We start from the raw sequence: 23,093 nt of genomic DNA, 5'->3' as shown, positions 1-23,093 counted from the left end.
TTCGAGGGCATCTCGATTCTTAATTCTATCAGATGAAACTTAATGCCCTAGCGAAACCCTATACCCTCCATGCCATTCTTCCCGAGCTCCGTAATTCGCTCTGCTCTTTGCGACGTTAAAACCCTTTCGACCGGCATCCTCCTATCTCTTTACCTCGAGCCAACACTCCCTTATTGTTGCGGAGGCAAGGAGGAACCAGAGAGCGGGAATTTCCCCACACGCCGTCTTCTTCATACCTTTTGATCTTTAGTCAAGAATCTCTTTTTGCTTGTTGCGGAGGAAAAGAGGTTCTGGGGAAGGGGATTCTACATGTAAGTTTTACAGATTGATGGAGTGGAGTTTGCGATTGTGGAGAGAAAGAGTTTTGTCGGTTTTCGTCTTTGAGAATGGGCTCGAAACTCGTGGAAATTCAACCGAGGGGAACTCAGGTTTATTTGTAAGTTTGTATTCAACGAGCACCAAGAACTGAGGAGGAAATTGCGTTTTCTTACTGATATTATTTGCTTTTGGACGATTTATTTTCAATATCCCAGGTCTTTCAATTCCGTGGGTTAGGATCATGGAGTTGAGTTTTGTGGTTTTATGCTGTTACAGTAATTCTTTTAAATTTTTTGGTTGAACCTGGAGTAAGATTCTAGAGGCATGTGAGAAGTTGCTAAGCTCCAATTCGAACATCCTTATGTTCTAAAAATTGGCTTTTTAATATGTATATACATGTACCTGTACTTCGTAAAAGGCATGGTTCACTAATTACTGATTATTAAAAAAGTATGTATACAAATGGATAATTTGGTCATATCGGCGCTTAAAAGGTAGAATCACCTTCAGGGGGTGTTCGAATGCAAGTAGGATTTAGTAAATCATTTCATTTTAAATCCGTTAAATCCACTCCACCCCTAGATTTATTAAATCTGGATTTAAGCCAAATCAAAGGCAAAATTTGAGACTATAAATCTAAAAATTCATAAATCCACAAAACTTCAGCATCTTAGCTCTTTACTAGATTTAGTGAATCTGATTATAAATCCTATTAAAAGGCACTACCTAACAACCCCTTATATTCTTAAATTTCATTGGTATATATCCATGCAAAGAAAATAAAAGTTGAAATAGGAGGCAACCTTTGGAATCAACAATTCCTATAAAGGTGGTTCGGGATTATAAATCAACTATAGGAAGACCTGTAGGAAGGAAGACCTCAGAAGGTTTTCGAACTATAGAAATCAATTATCTATAAATCTTCTAGAACTTTATTGATCAATGAGATTGTAGCAATTAGCTCGCCTTTCAATGACATGTGGAATTGCTACGTAATTGGCCTGACGGAAGGGATTCTATTCTCTTCCACGTTAGGCTGTATTTTGGATAGCTTTTTCACAATTTTATTTTATACATTGCTTCCACATTTTTTTTTGGCTACAACTTTTTAGCTAGTTTTTAGAAATTTTTGTGGTGATGAGTTGTCCACAACTTGATTTTTCAGAATGTGGTATTCATAAAAAGAGCTATTTTTTGACTTTTTCAAGAGCAAAAAAAATTATAACCAAGATGAGTTGAAGAAAATATTTTTTTCACAACAATTTTATAACTAATTTTATAGTCAACCTATTTATTCTGCTAGTCCTTTAGTTTGTACTCTTATATCAAGGTCTTTTTGGGGTATGTGTATCTATTTGCAAAGTTAGTTGTACAGTTATTTTGTATAAAATAATTTTCTTAAAGTTGCTGGCATTATAATTATTTTATTTTTGGGGCATTTACATGTATTAACCTCAATTCTTGTGAATTTACATTTTTAACACCTAAACTCTACTTTTCACATTTATACCACTCAAATATTTCATCACATGAAAAATACAACTATTTTAAATTTTAAAAGGTGAAATTCATCTTTTCATACATAGTTAAGGAGGCATCTATGTAAAAAATTGAAGTTTAGGTGCTAAATATGTAAATACACACGACTTAAGTAGTATGCATGTATATCTTCCTATATTTTTTTGAAATGGCAGAATAATATGTTTTCTTACAAATGCAACAATCTAGGAGATCTTCATACATAGTTAAGGAGGCATATATGTAAAAAATTGAAGTTTAGGTGCTAAATATGTAAATACACAGGACTTAAGTAGTATGCATGTATATCTTCCTATATTTTTTTGAAATGGCAGAATAATATGTTTTCTTACAAATGCAACAATCTAGGAGATCTAATTGTTAGTGTCCTTAAAACTAAAACAATGAATGCCTCAAATAGATATAATATTCTCAGATTTTTCATGGTCTAGTAATTCTACTCGTAACTACCCGGTTGCTTCTAGCACACCTTTGTCGTGGAAGATCTTGGTAGTTATATTTTGTTATTGAAAGAGCAACCACTTCCTAGCACCTCAAATCAAGCTGTGTCACTCCAATCACCCCGTTTAAAATTTCATTTCCTTTTGTCCTCATATTAATACTTATTGCCAGGATGAACTTGGCAACAATGGTTTTCCACCACATCTTAAAAAAGACAACCAAAATCATAAACATAACCCATAAAAGATGGGAGATAGAAGATCTTGATAATCTCTTGGAAATTTTGATAAAGAAATGAAAGATTGGGCTTGACATGCTTTTTGTTGCTCCTCTTTGTTTTACTCAGGAGAAAAGACTAATAATCTCCCCTTTATTTAAGTTTTATTTTTCACTTCCATTTTACTAATTTTTTTAAATTTGAGCTTCAGTTGTTAGATTTGCTTTTTTATAGTAATTAGCGTATATTCGTTATCTTCTTTGCTAAAGCGCGGCCTTCTAAAAGTAGAGAAGAAGTGTTGCAAGCTTATTAAAGTTGATGCCAAGATAATATGCTCCATTCTGCGTTTGCTAAATCGCTGAATTTTACTTGTAGGTTAGGTTGACTGTTTTTAGTGAGGGGCATTTACATACATACCACACAATTCTTATGTATTTACATATCGAACACCTAAACATTTATATTTAAATGCATACCACTCAAATCTTTAACAGCACATAATAAATACGATCATCACTATCTTTTTAAAGTGAATACATATTTTCATGCATAAGTTTATGACACCAAGGTGTTATGGTTGTAATTATCAAACTTAGGGTGTTATATATGTAAATACATAAGAATGCTGCGGTACATATGTAAATTTTCCTATTATTAAATGCTAATGTTGTCCATTTGAGGTTACCTTTTATATTTAGTTATTAATTTTTGGCTCATAATCTCATATTTACAGTAGTATTTTTATCTTTGTGATGTAATCCTTAACTCTAAAAGAGACGTGCAAGGTTCCCTTTTATTGATTCCTATAGTTTAAGGAGTGGGACTCCTTTTACAACTCTGATTTCACTCTATTTCTTGTTTACGGGTTCGTTGCAGCTTCCTTAATTCCCACAAAGATCAAGTGTATTTCTTTTTTGACTTATGGAATAATGAATTCCACTTTTGACTTGATTGGTTTGTGGTTTAAATTTCTTTTTCCAAAGTGCATGCTATGCACTCTCTCCCTGCATTAGCAACATTTTTTCGTGCACGTTCTGGAGTTGAAGCTCATGCAAGTTAAAGTTGTGTTTTACAGGTTGTGTGTTGTTGTTTCGTCAATGCTGAAATTGAGCTTTTGGGCTAAAATAATTGATTTTAGATGACTTCGTAGCTTTTTTTAGATGTGGTATGTGCATTAATTGACACATTCACTCGTGCTATTATATGAATATCTAATTATTATGTGATGTAACGTGTCATAGCCATGCTTTACTTTGATAAAATTTATCATCTAGATAACGTGCTTTCACTTGCTCAACTTCAGCTAGATACACTAAATTTTCTTCCTTTTGTTTTGTTTTCTGTCAATAGAGATTTGGATAGAGAAGGCCTTAATGATGGAAGAGGTCCGGTGAGACATAGAATGTTCTTGGAGTTTGAGAGGTTGTAATTTGTTTTAGTTATTGATTGTAGTTCTTGCAAGTTTTTATTGTTACATCATTGTTCTTTCATTAGAAAATTTCTTAATGTTTTTGACAGGTTGTTCTTTCTTTAGCTCATATAATATTAGTTTTTCTTTTCAAAGTTGCTTTTAATTAAATAATTTTTACTGGCTGTCCTAATGCTTTATAATGTTATGGAAGTTCTTTATTATATTTTTTCTATATATTTTTTCTGAGAAAAATGTTATGCAGATGTAGAATATGTACTTTGTTGATAAGATTGACACTAGAAGAAAAACATTATGCAGTTGTAGAATATGCACTAGAAAAATATTTACTGTGTTCATTATTTCTTCTTTCATAAATTTTTGCTATAAGGTTGACACTTATTTTTATTCTTTTCATTTTATCTTTTTTATTGTTTTCCCACTATTTATGTTTACCAGTGGGGTCTAATGAGTTTCTTCCCTGTCAAATAGCAGTAAAAAAATCGGGGGCACATTTTTGGTCCAAATTATTCTTTTTAACTGGCCAATGCAATATTTTTTCCAGGTTGAAGTCCTCTTTAATCAGTCTTCTACAATCTTATGAGATGAAAACACCTTGCTTATATGTAGTCTATTGCCTTATTGGGTCTTGCCTAGGGCCAGTCACTTCAATTATTTTATTTCTTTATATTTATGTTGAAGGGGTGCATTTACATACATATCACACAATTGTTATGTATTATCACATCGCACACCTAAACTTTCATATTTACAGACATGACAGTCAAATCTTTAATTTATCATTAAAAATAGCACTATTATTATTTTAAAAAAAATGAAATATAACTTTTCACGCATAGATTTAAGTACGAAAGTGTTTTGTGTTAACTTTTCATCCATTTATGTAAATGCCTGTTAATCTTAATTGCTGCTAATTACTCTCTCTCTCACTCTCTCTCCCTCTCACACTCTCTCTCTCTCTTTCACACACACACACTCTCTATCTCTTATGTTCCTTTGATTTTAACAGTTTATTTTTTTTTCTTGTAGGGTGTTGAAGGAGCTTGGTCGGAAAGTGTCAGAAGATTCGCTAGGCTTGTTACCAAAATTGCTATCATATTTAAAACATGATGATCTATTTGTTGTTAAACAATCAATTACTACTGGAACAAGTTTGTTTTGTGCTGTTCTATTTGAGATAGCAGCTCAGGTGACTTTGTAGAACAAATGTATTATCAATGGATAAATATTTGCTCTTCTCATTTTAAAGTCAATTTTTATTCTTATGTTCGTCTCTTTGTTGGTTGTTGAATATCCTGGGGTTCTGTGATCTTTCAATGAGCTGAAACTGTGGTTGATATTAGAAAATAGGAATCTATGGTCATAATAGTGCAAATTTCAAAACTATTTCCAATAATGTTTATTCAACACCATATTTCAATCAGACCTGTATAAAACCATTATATTTAAATGATATTTTTCTTTTGAATACATATTATTTTAATTTGAGATGCTGAATCTGAATTTTCTTGTGCCTGGAAAGGTCAAGTCAATATTGTTAACTTTAAAAAGGCTCTGGTTGAAGATATGAGATGGTATCTGATGGTGGTTTAACCTGATGAAGGGATATGGATATTGTGGATCACCCTTGGTGTTATTCATTGAGATTCCAATTTGTTTTAAGGACCTATGTTATTCTTAATTGAAAAGAAATCAGTTCAATCAAAAACCCCTCTCTGCTCTCACTAGCCATGAAAAATTATTGCTTGTTTAAGGTAAGGCCTTTGGAAATTGGCCACATAGTACATGTACAACTTCTAATATGAGCTCATTCTGTATGGATGTAACTTGTTGAATTGTAAATTTTATGTTTGAACTGATTATCTTAAAAGGTATTTTATTGTAAAAGAAAGTTTTTATATTGATGCAAATATAATTAGTAGGTTTCATTTTGAAATGTCAAATGCATGCTAAAATAGCCAAGGCAGAAGCAAGGAGATCTAGATGTATTAGGAGTGAGGATTGCAAAATCTTAGTTAATAATAAATATATCAAATAAAAATGAAATTGCTATTTTAAGAAATTATTAAATCACAATAGTAAGGAAAAAAAAATGTTAGAATAGCAAAATGAACAAAATTATGAAGTATACTATGGATTGATTAAAAAAGATAAAATTAATTATTTGAATTGAATAAATTTATATCAAATTTATGATTTAAATATGATCATTATTTGAGATGGAAGATTTATGAAAGATATTGAAATAGTTTGCTCATCAAAATTTCTTAATGAAACTCTGAGTTTGAAGAGAACATTGAATGATTGGAAAAAAATAACTTTAATACCAATCTTCATTTAGATCATAAACTTTAAATTAAATAATTTACTTTGAAGCTTATGATCGAAACGAGATCACTATTTGAGATTTGAAGATTTATGAAAGAGGGATAGTTTGGTTGTCAAAGTGATACTGAAGTTAACCCAAATGACAATAAAAATAGAAATATTATTGCTTAGTTCAAGTAAGGTTACAATGACAACTCTTCAAACAGTAAATGATAACAAATATAAAATGACACAAGAAAAAACCATTAAAATGTATCTTAAGGGTGGTGAAGGTTGGCTATGTGGATCAGGATGGTTGGCGGGGGCGTTGGCAGCAAATGAATGCTTGTGGCAGTGAGGGGGAGGTGCAGAAAGGCAGTGACAGTAGGTATGAAGGCTGCCCCGAGTGATGAAAACAAGGGTTTGTGGTGGATAGCGATGAAACAGTAGGAAGGAGGTGTTCCCTGTCTGTCCCGGGCGGCAACGACACAGTTTGGAGGGTTGGGACAACAGGAAGGAGGCGGGGTTTGGGCGGCAACAATGTTGGATGGGAGGGTAAGGTGGCGGGTAGGTAGGTGACTACAAAAAAAACAACAAACCAAGTGCTTTTGTGGGCGGGTGCAATGAGGTACGACTACAGGGAGCAATGTGGGAGGTTGCGGAAGGGAATAAGAGGATAATAATCACTACCTTGGGAGAGATACAACCGGAGCACCACCTAATCCTTTAGATATAACCCTCAAAGGGAAAAACAAAAGTCGACGGCTGCCCTGACAGAAATTTGAAAGTGAGACACAATAATCTCCCTAAATTAAACAAACATGCATATAAATAGATTCCAAGCAGGTGGAAAACATAGAAGGAAAAATGGAAGCATTGGGCGGCAAATCTCGACTCCCAGTGGGTGGGAATCAGGCCAAGAAAGGAAGTCAGGGCGTGAAAAGCAAATCTTGACTCTAATAAAGGAAAGGGAGGTGGGAATTAGGAAAGGTGGGGCGAGAGCGACAAATCTCGATTCTGAAAAGGCTGGCTGGTCCGGCAGGAGGCTAGACCAGACCTTCCTTACGCCTGGTTCAGCCGGCCTTCTCTCCAAGCCCCGCGTCACAAAGTTTCTTAGTAAGACTTTGAGTATGCAGACAATGCTGAATGATTGAAGAAGATGAACTTTTCTACCGGTCTTTAAATCGGAGACATTTAGTTTTTGGTAATTTTAGGGAATCAAATTGCTAATTTATATAATGAAATTATTTGAACGGGTGATAGGATGTAGTTGGTATTGAAGAATTGATTTCATTTTATGCTAGAAAAATCTTTTATAGAGTGAAAGTATCTTAGTATGGTATTTAGTGACCTTAAAACTACTATAATTGATTAACATAAGAATTTGTTTTGTGTGCATTAAGGGGATAAGGTGTTTCAGTGCTTGTTATGCTTACCAACCCTAAAAGGCCGTTTGATTGATTAACTTGAAACTTGGTTATGTGGGACTTAAGAAGATTGGAAGTGTAGAAGATCTTTTAAAGTTATTAAAATACATAAGATTTTATATTGAAGAACATTAGATTTTTGAACCATCCTAGTTTTTTCTATTATTTATCTTAGGTTGATTTTGGTATCACTCTTTCTACAATAAAATAATGTTGCTTTCACTTTAACCTTTCTAGTTTTACTACACCTTATCTTAACATTCTTATTTATATCACACTTAACCTGGTGATTCTGACTTATTATTTGCTCAACGCTCGTATTCAAATGTCACAGCCTTTTTGCAGCTTTGCAAAATTGAACTTTTTTTTTTATCTTCATGATATTCTTTTTCACATATACTTATTGACATTTTAACAATTCAATTTGAATTTTTAAAATGGACAGGAGTCTGATAATTTCTTGGGATTAGTAAACTTACAAACAAGAATAATAGAATAAAATTTCAGTTAGATTATTTATATTATATCAGTCCTAGTTTTATCTTATAAATAAGGGAGAAGCACACTGAGAAAGTTGGGTGTACTACGAATGATATGCTCAGGGAGTTCATAATGATATTAGCAAGGATAAATTGTGAAATGATTGGCAAAAAATGGTCATTAAATCTTTTGTGGTTTGATAGCAGATAATGTGTTGCTGTTGTTTAGTCATGTACAGAAAAGAGAATAAAGCAACAATAAAACTGACTAGAATTGGCCAGAGGTTGTTTAACACGGCTTACATTAATCAACACCACAGTGAGCACAAAATAAAAAAAATGAATGGCGAGTACATTTTAAAAAAGGTAAACTAAATATTCTGATTTTTTGCTTATGGATAACTATCACCATTATTCGGATCTCACCTATGCTAATTTCCCTTGAGAATCTTGTTTTTTCTCCTGAGCTGTTAAAATTAATTTACAAGACTTATTTGAACTTAGAAAATTATTCTTCTGACTTCTTGTGGTACCCTTGCAAGTTGGATGGCTAATTTTAAAAATTTGCTTCCTTCTAAGATTGTCATTTTTCAGCCAAACATCACTTCAGTTGGTGTATTAAATCTTTAAATGATTCATTCTTATCAATTGAGATTTATGTATTTTTCAACAAGTGGTGGTGACATTATTGTTTTCCATTATGTAGCTTAATAAATCTGACAGGCTCGAAAGATGGCTTGAAAAAATGTGGACTTGGATGCTGCAATTCAAGGATGCAGTTTTTGGCATTGTTTTGGAGGTAGGCCTTGGCCTGATTAGTCAGTTATGGCATTATGGAAGTTACTATTGACTTTCTGACTTCATGCATTAAGCTTAGGAATATTTACATACATACCACTTAATTTGTATGTATATTTTTACATACATATCACCTTACCTATGCATGAAAAGGCATATTTCACTTTTTGAAAGTTAAAATGGTGGTAATTTTGATGTGGTATGAACTATTTGGGGTAGAAATGTAAATAGCAAAGTTTAGGGTTTTAGATATGTAAATACATAAAATTTAGTTGGCATGTATGTAAACGCTCATAAAAAAAAAATGTGCTTTGGTCGACTTACCGACTTTTTTCTTAGAAGACTAGCTGGGCTTAACACAAGTTTTGTACCACGCTAATTTCGTAGTTGTATTTGCATCCTGATGTCATCACCATTAGTTAAAATGATAACTACAATTTTCACCATGTATTTCTTAGAACAATAAAAATGATTTTACTTGATCCATGCTATTCAGGGTTCAATGCTCCATCAACAAATGATCTAAATATTATATAACCACAAAGTTTAGCTGTTTTGTGTTATATAAGGAGTTGACATTTTGAAATGAATTTCACAAACTGCAATGAAAATTACTTTTAAGCACAATGAATTGCAACCCAGATTGGCTTTTTGTCGTAAAATGTAATCACCAAGATGTTTAGAGATCAAAATAACCATTATGCAAATGATTGAAATCAGTAGAGATCGAAATAACTGTCACATGTTTAAATTCTTCAAAATGCTGACAATAAATTCAAACATATGGTAACTCGTTCATTGATTTTGTTGCTTGTTCTGACGTTCAAAATTCTTATACATGGAAGTAATTTTTAATTTATAACCTGTAATCACGAAGATGTCTTGAAGCGAGGTTCTCCAATTACCTTTCTAAAATGACATTAACTCACTTAAATGCCTTAATGCTATTTTCCTAGATTCTTTTTGATGCGTATGATGTCGCTCATAAATAGCTTTTGCTATATAATTGTGTTTTGATAAATACATTGTATAATTGTATATAAGCCTAAACTTATACAGTGATCTTTTTGTGGGGGAAATAAAGTTGATTCTGCACTTCATATTTTATGAATAGTATCAAATGTCAGATCAAGTCCGTTTATGATTTAGTTGGTGATCTAATTTGGTCGTATTTTAAATTGTTTCGTTATTTATCACAGTTTTGTCTGACTTGGCCACTTTATACCTTAAAATTTATCAATCATTTATCTCACCATCTGGACCGTTAATGATGGTGCATTACCAAATTGTCATACACATACAAACACACATTATAGTATTGTGTTGTCACGTAAAACTTTGTGCAAATTTAGTTGAGTCCTATGTTTTTCAACAGTTGAGAAAATCTGTTTTTTGGCTTAGGTCCCATTTGGTTCCTTGAGGTTAGAAACATGTTTTATAAAGCAATAAAAATTATTAGTTCCGCATTTAGCTGGTTATAGTTGGCAATCTACCTTTTTGCATGTTTTGATTCATTACACAAAATGAGAGAAAATGAAATGATCAATTTTCAAGACATATTTTGTCTAATAGCAACCAAATAGGCGCTTATATAGCTGCAAAATATGCTTTAGATGCTTATAGTTTTCTGCTTTCTGCTTTTTTTTTTTGCTTGACGGTAAAGCTGAGTAAACAATTAGCGACTGATGAAAAAGTAAACTAATTACGAAGTTCTAGGATTTGCTGTGCATATATGATGTGGAGAACAACCTGTCAAAAATCAAAATGAATCACTATCACTTTTAGTTGCAATACTGAAATTCTTGGATGTTTGAAGAATGTCTAAAATCTATTAGAGATGGCTGTGGATTTTTGAACCTGTTTAATAATGGCTGTGTTGCGTTTGTTTTTTTTTAATTTGCTGAAGCCATTGACTCTGACCATAATGGAACAGAACGGATAATTCGAATGAACTTGTGATGCTGTTAGTTTTAGTTAAAGAGCCGCATATTTCTCTCTTCATAAGCCTTATTGATATCAACTGTTTTGAAGAATTTACTACATGACCATGTCGGTGTGCTAATTAGTAACAATATAACAAAATCCTATTTTATTTTTGGTGTTTGGGGTCTAACAGTGCAAATTTTTTTTTTAAATCAAAATGCTTTGTGAAGGTGGTGGGCAGATCCTTGCCTCTTAAATTAGTTTGCTGGCTAATTGCCAACATAGATTGACTTTATAGGATGATCTAATTACTAGATGTTTTTTAATTACATAATAGAAGATCATTGTAAAATATTCTCATATATGATGCAATTAATAAATTTCAAGTAGTAAATGTATGAAGGCCGTGTAACAATCCAAATTCTCGGCTATCTCTGGCTTAATGACCTTACAGTTGGTGTAATTTCTAAGTTGTTCATCCATCTCAAAGGGCTCCCATACGACATGCTTCTTTGGAGTTTCTGATGAAATTTCAACCGTTACATCAAAGGATGCTGTGATAGTCTGACTTTATTGATAATTGAGTTAACCCAAACCACAATAGAAATACAATTATTATTGCTGAAATTCAAAAGAGTTATAATAATGGAGCTTAAAAAAATAAAACGACACCAAACACACATGATCCCCCAGGGGAGGACGAAAGTGGTGGTCACTGGCCAGACAATAGGTGGTATGGCCGGTGGGGCGCTTGTTGTAGCAACAAGGCAAGCTGTTGTGGGTAGGTGGCAGCAGTAGGAGGGGAAGGGTGTTAGGTGCGGCAATAGGAGGGGATGTTGGAGGGGTTGTGAGGACAGCATGTGGTATGGGGAGGAGAGTCTAAGGTAGCAATAATGGAAGGGAGAAGGGCTTACGACAATAACAGTGGGAGTAGGAAGGGGTTACGACAGTAGTAGCGGAGGGAGGTGAAATTAGCGATACGGGAATAGGAAAAGGCAACTGCAGAATAGTGCAGGATGCTGGGAGATAATCACAATGTCAGAGCGAGATTCAAACCGGAACATCACCTGTCCTTGGATACAACCATAGGTAGGGATAAACCAGACGCTGCGACTATCCTGATATAAAACTCAATCAAAACCGAACCCTAAAACCAAATAACAACATATTTATAATAAACTAAGATAACTATGGGAGGGAAGGGGAGGGGAAGTGGAGGAGGTGACATCCCTCCCAACCCTAATTAGGGTCGTCGAAGCTTCTGCCTGGCCTTTGTCGGTGATGGAGTAGTTGTAACTTCATGGGGCTGAATGCTCATGGACTTCGGTATGAAAAACACCTGAATACCATTGGCAACTGCACTGTCACCCAAAGCTCTTGAAGATTTTCTTCCACGTACGAGCATATAACTATATGGATCCGCTCTTCTCCACTACTGAACTGAACTGAGTCAATGTGTCTCAAATATACTACAAAATTCTCCTAAAGTAATTCACAGTGGACTCAACTTAATTTGAAGTGATAGTAACCTGAACCTTTCCTAGCAGTAGTGGCCATAGTAGTAAGGTATCGATCGTGATATCTTGAAATACTATATTGTGGCTGTCTCGTTTCTGGAGCCGTGTCTCAATCCTGTCATATTTTGTTGTTACTAAAATTGGTCTCATCAATGCTGCTCTGCTGGCAAGGGCACTTGTGATGTTGGGCTCTGCCGAACAGAGAGGGACGATGTGTTCCCATCCTTGGTGAAGGAGCAGGTGTTTCTGAATCTGTCACGATGAGTTCTACGGTTGAATTGCCACAATCTCCTCAACAACAGGTGGCAGAAATCCATGGGTATCACATAACACCAGACATGATTCTACAATTGGCTGCCCTTTGAAAACTCACAAGGAACCTCCGTTCAATACTGAACCCGTTATCCTTCTTCAGCCACGTCAGGGAATACAACTGAGACTGCCTTTGAGTCATGAAGGCGAACTTCTCCACAATTTGTATAGACTCCACGTTCTTACTGTTTCCTCCATCGATGATGAAATTGTGAATATTTCCATTCACAATGCAATGAGTGTAAAATATGTTATGGAGAAGCAACTACTGATTCCTCGTATCCTCAGTTTATAGGACCCGCCGAACCATGAGCATTTCTCCTTCATCCGATGGAAAATGATACACCTCCCCTCGCTCCTCACCTGTCTTCTTGTCGCTAACCTTTTCCACGACACCCTGCTCGGTGAAAGACACCACTCTGCTTGCCGGGAAACTGGAGGCGATGTGCCCATATTCATGACATCTAAAGCATGAGCGGGAGCTGCAAAGGCGTGTTACTCTTCTCGGGCCTCTTCTCACTCGGGGTGAATTTATCCTTATCTAAACCAATTTTCTGAGGCGTTTTTCTACTGGTGTGTCTAGTCATGGGTGTTTGCCGGACAAGTGATGGTCGCATGCTCTGTTTCTGCTGTATTATCACCTTCAGGGATATGGTCTGGACATCTCTTAGTGACCAATAAGGTTGCAGATACACAACATTGCTGACAACGCGCTTTAGGCCCCCCATATAAATGGTTATGGTGTGTTCCTTGGGCTTGACCAATTTATACTTCATCTACAACTGGTCAAATTGCATCTTGAATTCCTCCATCGATAGGTCTCTTTGTTGCAGATGGTTGTCTCAGAAACATATCCTAACGGTAATGAAGCGATATGTATTTCTCTTCATCGTCTTCCTCATTTTCTCTCACGTGGTAATTTTGTCACGGCCTTCTCTCTTCCTCTGCCCTTGCAAGTTTTCTCATCACAAAAAGGCCTTTTTTTCTCAATTTGATGGGCCCTAGTTTTACCTTTTTATCTTTTGTTGCATTTTTGTACTAAAAAAATTCTCTCAACTGACTGCAACCATTTAATGAATTCGTCAGGATTCATAACTCCATCGAACTTTGGTAGATCCACCTTAATTTCGAAGTTCCAGTGTTCTCAGTAGGTGGCTTCCTTTCACGGCCTCTTTTAATAGTAAATTCCAAAGCATCGCGACCTTTCTTTATCATTGAAATCGTCCCTTTGGAAGGGGGTGAAATTCTTGTCTCTTTCACGTCTTCTACTTTCCTTGTCACTATCGAGGGTAAGTTTCCTTGGGTTCATCCTCAATGTTATGAAGCCTCCACTGAAGCCGACGGATCTCTCGCTGTATCTCTTCCTGGGTAGCTCAAACATGTTTCTCCTTGATGGCATGACTAGGGTTTAGAGTTGGGAGGTGAAAGAGGGTGTATGAGATTAATTGAAGGTGTAGTAAAATTAATATGGGGTTGCTCAAGTAGACGATGGCCTTGTCAGCATTCCTAATCCAAAATCATCCATCAGATGGATAAGATTTACGAGGTGGCCCCTATATATTCAAGAGTTGGCTCCCATCATGTTGTACTTTGTCCTATCTCGGGCTTAAGAGGTGTCTTCTATGAGATAGAACTTTATTATTTATGGTACTTCATAGTCATATTCAGATTGGTGTATTGCTTTTTCTCATTCATCGAAATAGTTCACTGTGGCTTTAATGTCTCACGATTTTGTTATCCCATTGGTGTAACTTTTCAGGTCAACCATACTGAGAGTTCTCTCATATTAGTTAAAGTTTATGATAAAATTTCAACGATTACACCAAAAATAGTGACTCGATATTTAAGAATTCAGCTTCAATCTATTTAAAAAGTATCACAAATTTCTTCATTTAAATAACTAATATCATCGTAAGCATGCTTAAACTAGAATCATCCACCATGTAAATAGGATTTTTGTAGCGGCCTCTATAGATTCCCACTAAGATTCAGGAGGTTGCCCCGACCACATAATATTGTCTTATCTAAAGTTCAAGATGTGGTTCCATTTCTTCGCATTTTGATTTGTATGACACTTACTCCTCATTTTTAGGCTGATGTAGTAATGCTATGATATCATTTGTAATAGCTCGAACTCTCAACCATTAAAATATTGTCCATTTTGACTTTATGCTCTCACGATTTTATCCCAGTGGTGTAACTTTCCATGTGGTTATCCATCCCAAGTGTGCTTTCATACGAGCATGTCTTAACTTTGGAGTTTCTAATAAAATTCCAACCACTAGGACAAAGGCGCCTCATGTTTAAGACTTTAGCTTCATTCTACTTGCGGGGTTTCATATGCTAGACATGGATTGGTAATTTAAAAAGTCTGTCTCACTCTTACTGAATATGATTATTAGCTATGATGCAACATTAAGTTCAGCATCCAAATAATAAAAAAGTCGTGTTTGTATGCTTCAGCTTTATTTATGTGTTAAATTGATATCTATATCTGAAGTTACTGACATTTTGAAATTTGAATTCTTTAAATGTGTAATGTGGGGAATATGCATGATAGGCCTGTCTATTGGGTGTTCAACAACTTAATTAAGTGTATACAAACAAATCACATATTAAATTTATAAACTATGCTTGTGCACCCTTGGTTTTGGTGGTATCAGGTTCGCTCTGAACGTGTTAGCATGATCAGCGTTCATATCTGTTAGTAGACAATTTTGGTGACCTTATTTTCTTAATTGTTTGCTATGATCAGCGTTCATATCTGTTAGTAGACAATTTTGGTGACCTTATCTTCTTAATTGTTTGCTAAATTGGTGTCAACATGAATGCAGTTGTATAGTAAAATAAATGAAGAATACTTTTTCTTGTGAGTTATTGTAAATACTTGATTTTTACTTTTTTTTCCATATGGAAGTTAATATGCCTGTCCATTTCAAGTTCAAACTTTGCTAACACTGTCTGTGCTTGTGGTGCATAGCCTGGATCTGTTGGAGCTAAGGTGCTTGCTGTAAAATTCCTTGAGGCTTGTGTTTTAACCTTGACATCTGATGACCATGTTGGCGATCCTCCTTATGAAGAAGGTTTGTGTTTCTCATAGGGAAATTAGTTACCGAACAAGCCCAGTAATTCTAACGTGCAAATTATTTTGGCTGATTTGTTTATTCTTAATAGATGCATTATTTCCATCTTTTACTTTGTTTTCTGAACAGAAAAGGAGCGTGACTTCAATGTCTTATGGTTACCAAAAGATCATCCTGTTTTTAATCCAGCTGCACTTGCGATAGAAGCAAACAATTCTCTTAAGCTCTTACTAGATTTATTGCGCTCAGCTGATACTTTTCATGGTTCCTTGACTATCGCTGTAATGAACAGGTGAGTCCTGAAACTGTTTTTGGCTTCATATCTAAAATTCTCACTTTCATTGGCATAGTTTTTAGGGACAGACATCTGATGAATGCTTTTACTTGTTTTCAAAAATAAATTTTTGTTCACGGGCGGCCGTGTTAGATTAAACCATCTTGTCTATAAAAATTTTCTGTATTTGGCATATATTATACAAATGTAATAGATTAACTCTACAAGTGAAGTTAATGGAATTACCTTTTTGATACCAAACGTTAAAGGCTAGATGAATAAAATATGCAAGAACACTAATGCTGTCATATATAAAGTTCTTTATTATATGTGTTAGTGTTTTGGCTTCTTGGGATGTAAAGGTCTGGAATGATACTCTTACGCTTCTTGTGGTAATGCATTTATTCTGAGTCGCTTTTAAAAAAATTACCATAAATCAAGTTTTATTTAACATAATTCCTACTCATGCATACCCTCCAAAAACTTCACAGCCAGGGAGAATACTCATGTCAAATAGCTTGTCAATCTTTGTGAGCATCAATGACTTTTTTTTGTGCAATCCAGCACAATACATCACAACTTTACAACAAAACCTTAATGAATGTCAGAAGAAGCATTTATGTGGATAATTTATTTGAATTGTTGAAGTAATATTTAAGTTTTAGCAAATTGTAATTTTGTGTGCATTTCAATGCGAGTATTTATCGGTTGCCTACTACTCTAGTCCTTATACTGAATCTTATACTTCAAATTGTAATTTTGTGTGCTATTCATCATATAGCTACATTGAATGTAAATTACCCAAAATATTAATTTGTTGTTTGCATTAATCATAGCCTAACTAATAATATAACTATTAAACATATGAAATCACTAATAAAAATGTTGTGTTTTCCTATGAAGTCCATGATTGTAAAATGAAGTTCCTAACCTTACCTACCAATAACAAAGTCTGATAAATAAGGAATCACTGACACAGCACTGCTTTTGGTTTTCAGTCTTGCGGCGATTGCAAGGAAAAGGCCCCTTCACTATGATTCCATTTTGACAGCCTTGTTTGCTTTTACTCCAAATGATCGTAATTTACGGGCTTGCCACGTCGCAAGTGTTAGATATTCGCTGCGGACTACATTTTTAGGATTCCTGAAGTGTAATCATCCATCAGCCATTGAGGTAGACTGTCCTGGTGCTACAAATGTTCTCTGGTTTATATATGCTGCTTCTTATTAAGCTTTATGGGGTTTATGTCTGAATATTTTGACTTCTGACTTTTAACGAGCCCCCTAGAGAGGTTTATCTGAAGACTTCAGAAAGCTTATGTATTGCAAATTGTCAGTCTAGAATCCTAGTTATTGTTATATCATTATCATCGATGTAGACACTCCTAATTAAGGAGCAGTGCAGTGTCAAACATGTATCAAACAAGCACAACTTTGGCACATGTTTGACTCGACGTAGAATTGTTCGATTTAAATAATATTTAAAAGAAGGAGCACACATGTCTAACACGCGCTTTAAATTAATAAATTAGAAGTTTTTAAAAATATTTTTAAACATATATATTTTAAGAATAAATTTTTAATGAAGTTATTCAATTTTTTTTACAAGTTAAACTTATCTTGATGTAAAATAAGACAGTTAGTGCTTGCTTTTTCTATATCATAAAATAAACAATATTTATGGATCTCCTAGCTTTTGAAAGTCAATGCTATTAAATTTTTTTATTATATCTTCTTTTTTGGTCTTAATGTTATTTAATTTTTATCTATTTTCTATATTTTATATTAGGAAGATGTACATACATACAACTCAATTCTTATGTATTTACATATCCAACACCTACACTTCAATTTTTACATATTTATAACATTACCTATGCACGGAAATTTGTATTTCACTTTTGAAAAGTTAAAATAGTGCTATTTTTGATGTGATATGAAAGATTTGAGTGTTATAAATGGAAAAGTAAAGTTTGGTGTTAGATATGTAAATACATAAGAATTGGTTAGTATGTATGTAAATGCCCCTCTGTATTATAATACCGTGTTCGATGGTATCCATATTATCTATTTTGAATAATAGAAATATCATATGTCTAGGTTGTCACTTGTCCTTATACAGTGTCTGTATCCGTGCATCATAGATTACGATCAATAAATTTGAGAAGCATTTCTTCCCACGATGCATTTGGGTCAAATTTTTTCTTGGAATATCGAAAGATACTATATCTCATAACCAGTTAATGAATATAGCTGATGCATCTCTTGAAAACTATAACTCTACTTCTATGTTTTCTGTCTATACCTTAAACAGTTTTAACTGACTATTTGATGATGTTAACTAGGCCATGCATGTCTTTACACTTCAGAACCATCTGAATGAATTGGCTTTTACATGTTATGCCATTCTTTATTTATAAATTGGTTTGTTGTCCGTAGATGAGATAAACCAAGCAAGTTGGACTCTTCTGGAATGCAGTTTAGGCCTTTATATTTGGAAATTCATCACACAATTTATGTATTTTTCTTTTCTTCTTCATGTTACCTTTGTATTAATTGCTTTGATGGTAGAATTGGGGCGCCGAATCAAGTTAATTTTCTGTTTAGTATTCTGTGTTTATAGTTTTATTTTACTTGGTTATGTCCTCATCAAAACAGTAATTTTCTTACATTTTTTTATTTTATTTTTTAGTATTGGAAATAGTCCTCTCCCTTTTCTCTCTTCTGTTATATCTATCTTTGTGTGTTGTAGATTGTCATTTTGATTTGGAAAATTTACGTACATGACACAAATCCTATTTTTTTACATATCTAACTCCCACGCTTCAATTTATATGTACTTGCCAACTTGCCTATGCATTCATGAAAAGGTGTACTTCACTTTAAAAGTTGAAATGTGGTATTTTTAATGTGATATGAAAGATTTGGGTGTTATAACGTTAAAAAGTAAAGTTTAGGTGTTTGATATGTAAATACATATGAATTGGGTGGTATGTATGTAAGTGTCCCTTTTAATTTTCATCACTCGCCGTATCCAACTATTTTGTGTCATTTTTATGCCTTTTATGCTGTTGAAGTGTTGCCTGGTGGACAATTCTCATACAAATCTCTTTGCATAATTTATCCAACTTTCTCCTCTTTTTCTTCCGTATTTCTTTCAAACTATAATCTATCGTCATTCTGTGCTTGTGCCCCTACTTTGTTTATGCCCAGACCAGACCATCCTAAGTTCCATTTTCTCTCTCTTACTACTTACATTCTACTTATAATATATTAATTTGTTCGTATGTATCATGATTTAACCTATTCATCTCAAATTTTCAAGCAACTTAATTGGTCTTGAGTTCTTTGTTTTTTATCACTTGAATTCATTCAACATACTTTGATCTATTATCCTGTATATTCAATATGCATTGAGTAGTAAAGAAAAAGCATTTAAACATACTTATAAACTTCTTTTGGGATTTGGGATACCATAAAAGCTCACTTAATGAAAATGAAGAAAACAAGAACCTCGGATAGGATCTGAAATTTTGATTTCTGAACTTGCTGGATCAACTTTCTTTCCTATTCAACTTTCCATAGCGCCAAGAATTTAAGAATCTGCCAATAATTTGGCTAGGGAAAACCACCAAAATTACTGCTGCAATCGAGTGCTCCTTTCTAAAGGCGATTTGAGAAAATGCTCGTCTCTTGTGAGGTACTCGTTTTCGTAAACATCCAAGGCAAATATGTATTGATAGTCAAGCTTGCAAATAAACCAAGAACAACGTCAGTGTGAAATTCCCAATGCCTATTGCTCGTTGTTGTAATACATCCAAATCTGTTTTCTCCTTGTGACGAGCTTCCCAATTCATTGTAAATTCCTTCCTTCAATCTCAGTTGCTGGAAAATTGACCCAATTAATAAATTCAAGAAAACCAAGGAGGAAGAAGTTAATTAACAATTGAACAAGGGGGAAAGTGCTAAGAAGGTCTTCTGGACTCAAAAAAATATTAGTTTAGTAGTTTGGTCTAGACTTGCCAAACTTGAACCTTGTTGTAATCTTCCTGCTTTTTTCCCATCTTTATATTCCAATGGCTGCTATAGTATATGCCATAAATGCTGTAAATCCATCAGAATGTTGTGGGAATGTTTAGTAGTTCAAGAATTCTGCAGAACAAAAAGCCTTCCGCTGCGATTCCTAAAACAACAAATTCCTTCCTTTAACGCATAAGTTCTTAAAATAAGCTCAGCAAATACTGCTCACTAACCAAGACCAACGGGGTTTAAATAGGCCAGCACCTATTGAAATTATAAAGTTCTCATTTACAAATTTTCCCTCCATCAAGTAATGTATAAAGGACCCTACACAAATAACTTCGTCAACAAATATGCATTTCGTGATCTATGTGTTCTATAAAATAATTTATAGGAAACGAATATGCATCTATCAGGCTTCTAAGATTGATTCTTTGCTGGCTAGTAATATGACATATTATAACATGAAATCTCAAATAAATTAACTATTCGCTAAATAAAGGTGCAAATTTGTAAGTGTTCCTCACAAACAGTATTATCACTTACTAATCTTAATAAAATAGTGATCAGCATTTGAGCTAAGGCTATCAATTCAGGAATAAATATGATGATATGTCAACTCTTGAAAAATAGTACATTGAACATTGTTTGAACTCTCTCTCTCTCTCTCTCTCTCTCTGTATATATATATATATATATAGATTACCAAATTGATTATGAATAATGATACAAGTAAAATTATATTTTTTATAATGCTAGAAATCATAAATCATAAACTAATCCTCTCATACAAGAAAAAAAAAAACCAATTTGGCATAAAATGTCAACACTTACCACAATATAGAAAAAATGCCCCTGATTTTAAGAAAGATAGCAGATGCTTATAATTTTCGTAAAAATTAAAATGACTAGAGTTATCATCTGGATCCCATTTTATTCATTTTGTGAATGTACATATCTCAAAAATTGTCTTTATTTTTAAAATTTGGACATTTATCGGCATGCAAGGTACATGCTCGTGCCTTCCTTGCCCTTGTTCCACATGTGACTCTTATTGTAGGGGTGCCCGTGCATCCTAAATGGTCATTTTAAAAAAAAAAATCCATTTTTAGGTTTAAAAAAATCCTAAATCTTCTTTTTTTGAATTTGCGGTTCAACTTTGTTTATATCATGTTCTTTTGGAGTATTATGTGTACTTGAAGCAATTTGATTAGTCTGAACAATTCCATTCCTAATGCACTTTTATAGTTTTTTTAATATGTATTTTTAGTTTTTTCAGAAGACAAGGCCTTTTTACTAACCTTTTCTCAAGTTCTGCTGATCATTATTTGACCTTGATTCTTGTTTCTATATTATTGCATAAAATGTATGCCGCAACTTGGTTTACCACTTCAATGCAATTTAAATAATCCCTATTAGAGGTTCCATTAGTTTGAGTTCCTTGATTGATTCCCTGGGAATTGACTGACACCTTATTGGATTTTCTCCAAGGGAATTTTACTTACATGACGCACAATTCTATGTATTTACACACCTAACGCTATAAGTTTGCACTTTGGTGTCATAACCTATGCATGAAAAGCTGTATTTCACATTTAAAAAGATAGTGACAGTGATATTTCGATGTAATGTTAAAAATTTGAGTGGTATGCATGTAAATATGAATGTTTAGGTGTTAGATATGTAAATATATAAGAATTTCATGGCATGTATGCAGCTGCCCTTTCCTTTAATTGCTCGCTTAAGGTTAAATATGCTGGGTCAGTGTTCCCCTCTGGTGGTAATTTTGTTAATTTTTTACTTTTTTAGGTGTTCAAGTCTTACAGCACATTTGATTTGTGAAAATTTTGGTAACTAAATTGAACATTTTTCTGCAGTCCAGGGAAAAGCTTGTGAGGTGGTTACGTTCCATGAGTCCCGGGGAAACAGTAGAGCAAGCTATTCGTCAAGTCGAAAAAATGTCAAGAATGGAGCGAATGTCCCGAGATATTCAAGTTAACAGGGTAAAATGTGCTTAGAATTTTTATTCTACTTGTATTTTTTTGTCATCTGAGACTGACCTCTTAGTTTGAACTTGTGTTTATTGATTCTAATAGGATGATGAACTATCCGGACATATATCAGCATCTAGGGATTCAGCTAAGATGAGGCCTGGGACAATGTTTGATGATATCACTTCTATTTCTGAGGAGATTCCACAAAAAAAGATGAGATTTAGTTCAACTTTCTTCTCCGTTCAATCTGTTGATAAATCATCTGATGCTGTAGATACTCTAGATTCTTCAAACGATTTTCCTTTGAAAGATGATTTATCTCCTGTTGAAAAGATGATCGCCATGATTGGAGCTCTTTTGGCAGAAGGGGAAAGAGGTTCCGAGTCACTTGAAATCCTCATTTCAAATATTCATGCAGATCTCTTAGCTGATATAGTCCTAGAAACAATGAAGCATTTGCCAAAGAATTCACTTTCCTCATCTGGAATCAATGGAAACTCACATTTGAATGCTCAGTTGTCTCCAAGAGGTTCTTTGTCTCATGTAGGGTCGTCCTCTGGTGCAATACATGGTCAATCTCCTTCTTTTTTGTCCCAAAATGAATCAACTAAATCAGTTTCTAGTGAAATCTCTATGCCAATTTTGGATGTGCCTGCCCTATCTAACATTCTCACGGACTTTAAGCGTGATCCTAGAAGGGTGAGCTTTTCTATCTTCTCCTATTCATTTTTGGGGCATTTAAATACATTGCACACAATTCTTATGTATTTACATAGCTCACACCTGAACTTTCATATTTACAAATCTTTAGTATCACATAACAAATGGTAGTCTCATTACTTTTTAAAAGTGAAATTCACCTTTTCATGCATAGGTTTAAAGCACCTTCGTGCTATGTATGTAAATATGAAAGTTTTATGTGTGAGATATGTAAAAACATAAAAATGTTGTGCCACGCATGTAAATTTTCCTTTATTTTTTGGATTTATATTATTTTATTTCTTAGGTTTTAATGT

The 23,093-nt window shown here is 34.0% G+C and overlaps 1 protein-coding gene across 1 annotated transcript in view; it reads left to right on the top strand.

The window, feature by feature from the left end:
• The window catches only part of LOC110020585, a 100,701-nt gene continuing 77,608 nt past the window's right edge, over positions 1–23,093 (top strand). Inside the window, 9 exon segments of the mRNA XM_020718736.1 lie at positions 1–436; positions 3,866–3,937; positions 4,974–5,133; positions 8,864–8,956; positions 15,688–15,790; positions 15,920–16,082; positions 17,063–17,237; positions 21,961–22,086; positions 22,180–22,776. Of these exon segments, the coding sequence (XP_020574395.1) occupies positions 387–436; positions 3,866–3,937; positions 4,974–5,133; positions 8,864–8,956; positions 15,688–15,790; positions 15,920–16,082; positions 17,063–17,237; positions 21,961–22,086; positions 22,180–22,776 (1,539 nt within the window). The 5' untranslated portion in view covers positions 1–386.

This window comes from Phalaenopsis equestris, unplaced genomic scaffold (genome assembly GCF_001263595.1).
Source record: "Phalaenopsis equestris unplaced genomic scaffold, ASM126359v1 Scaffold000104, whole genome shotgun sequence".
NCBI lineage: Eukaryota > Viridiplantae > Streptophyta > Magnoliopsida > Asparagales > Orchidaceae > Phalaenopsis > Phalaenopsis equestris.
The sequence above is the reverse complement of the archived record's forward strand: the minus strand, read 5'-3'. Positions and strand labels throughout refer to the sequence as shown.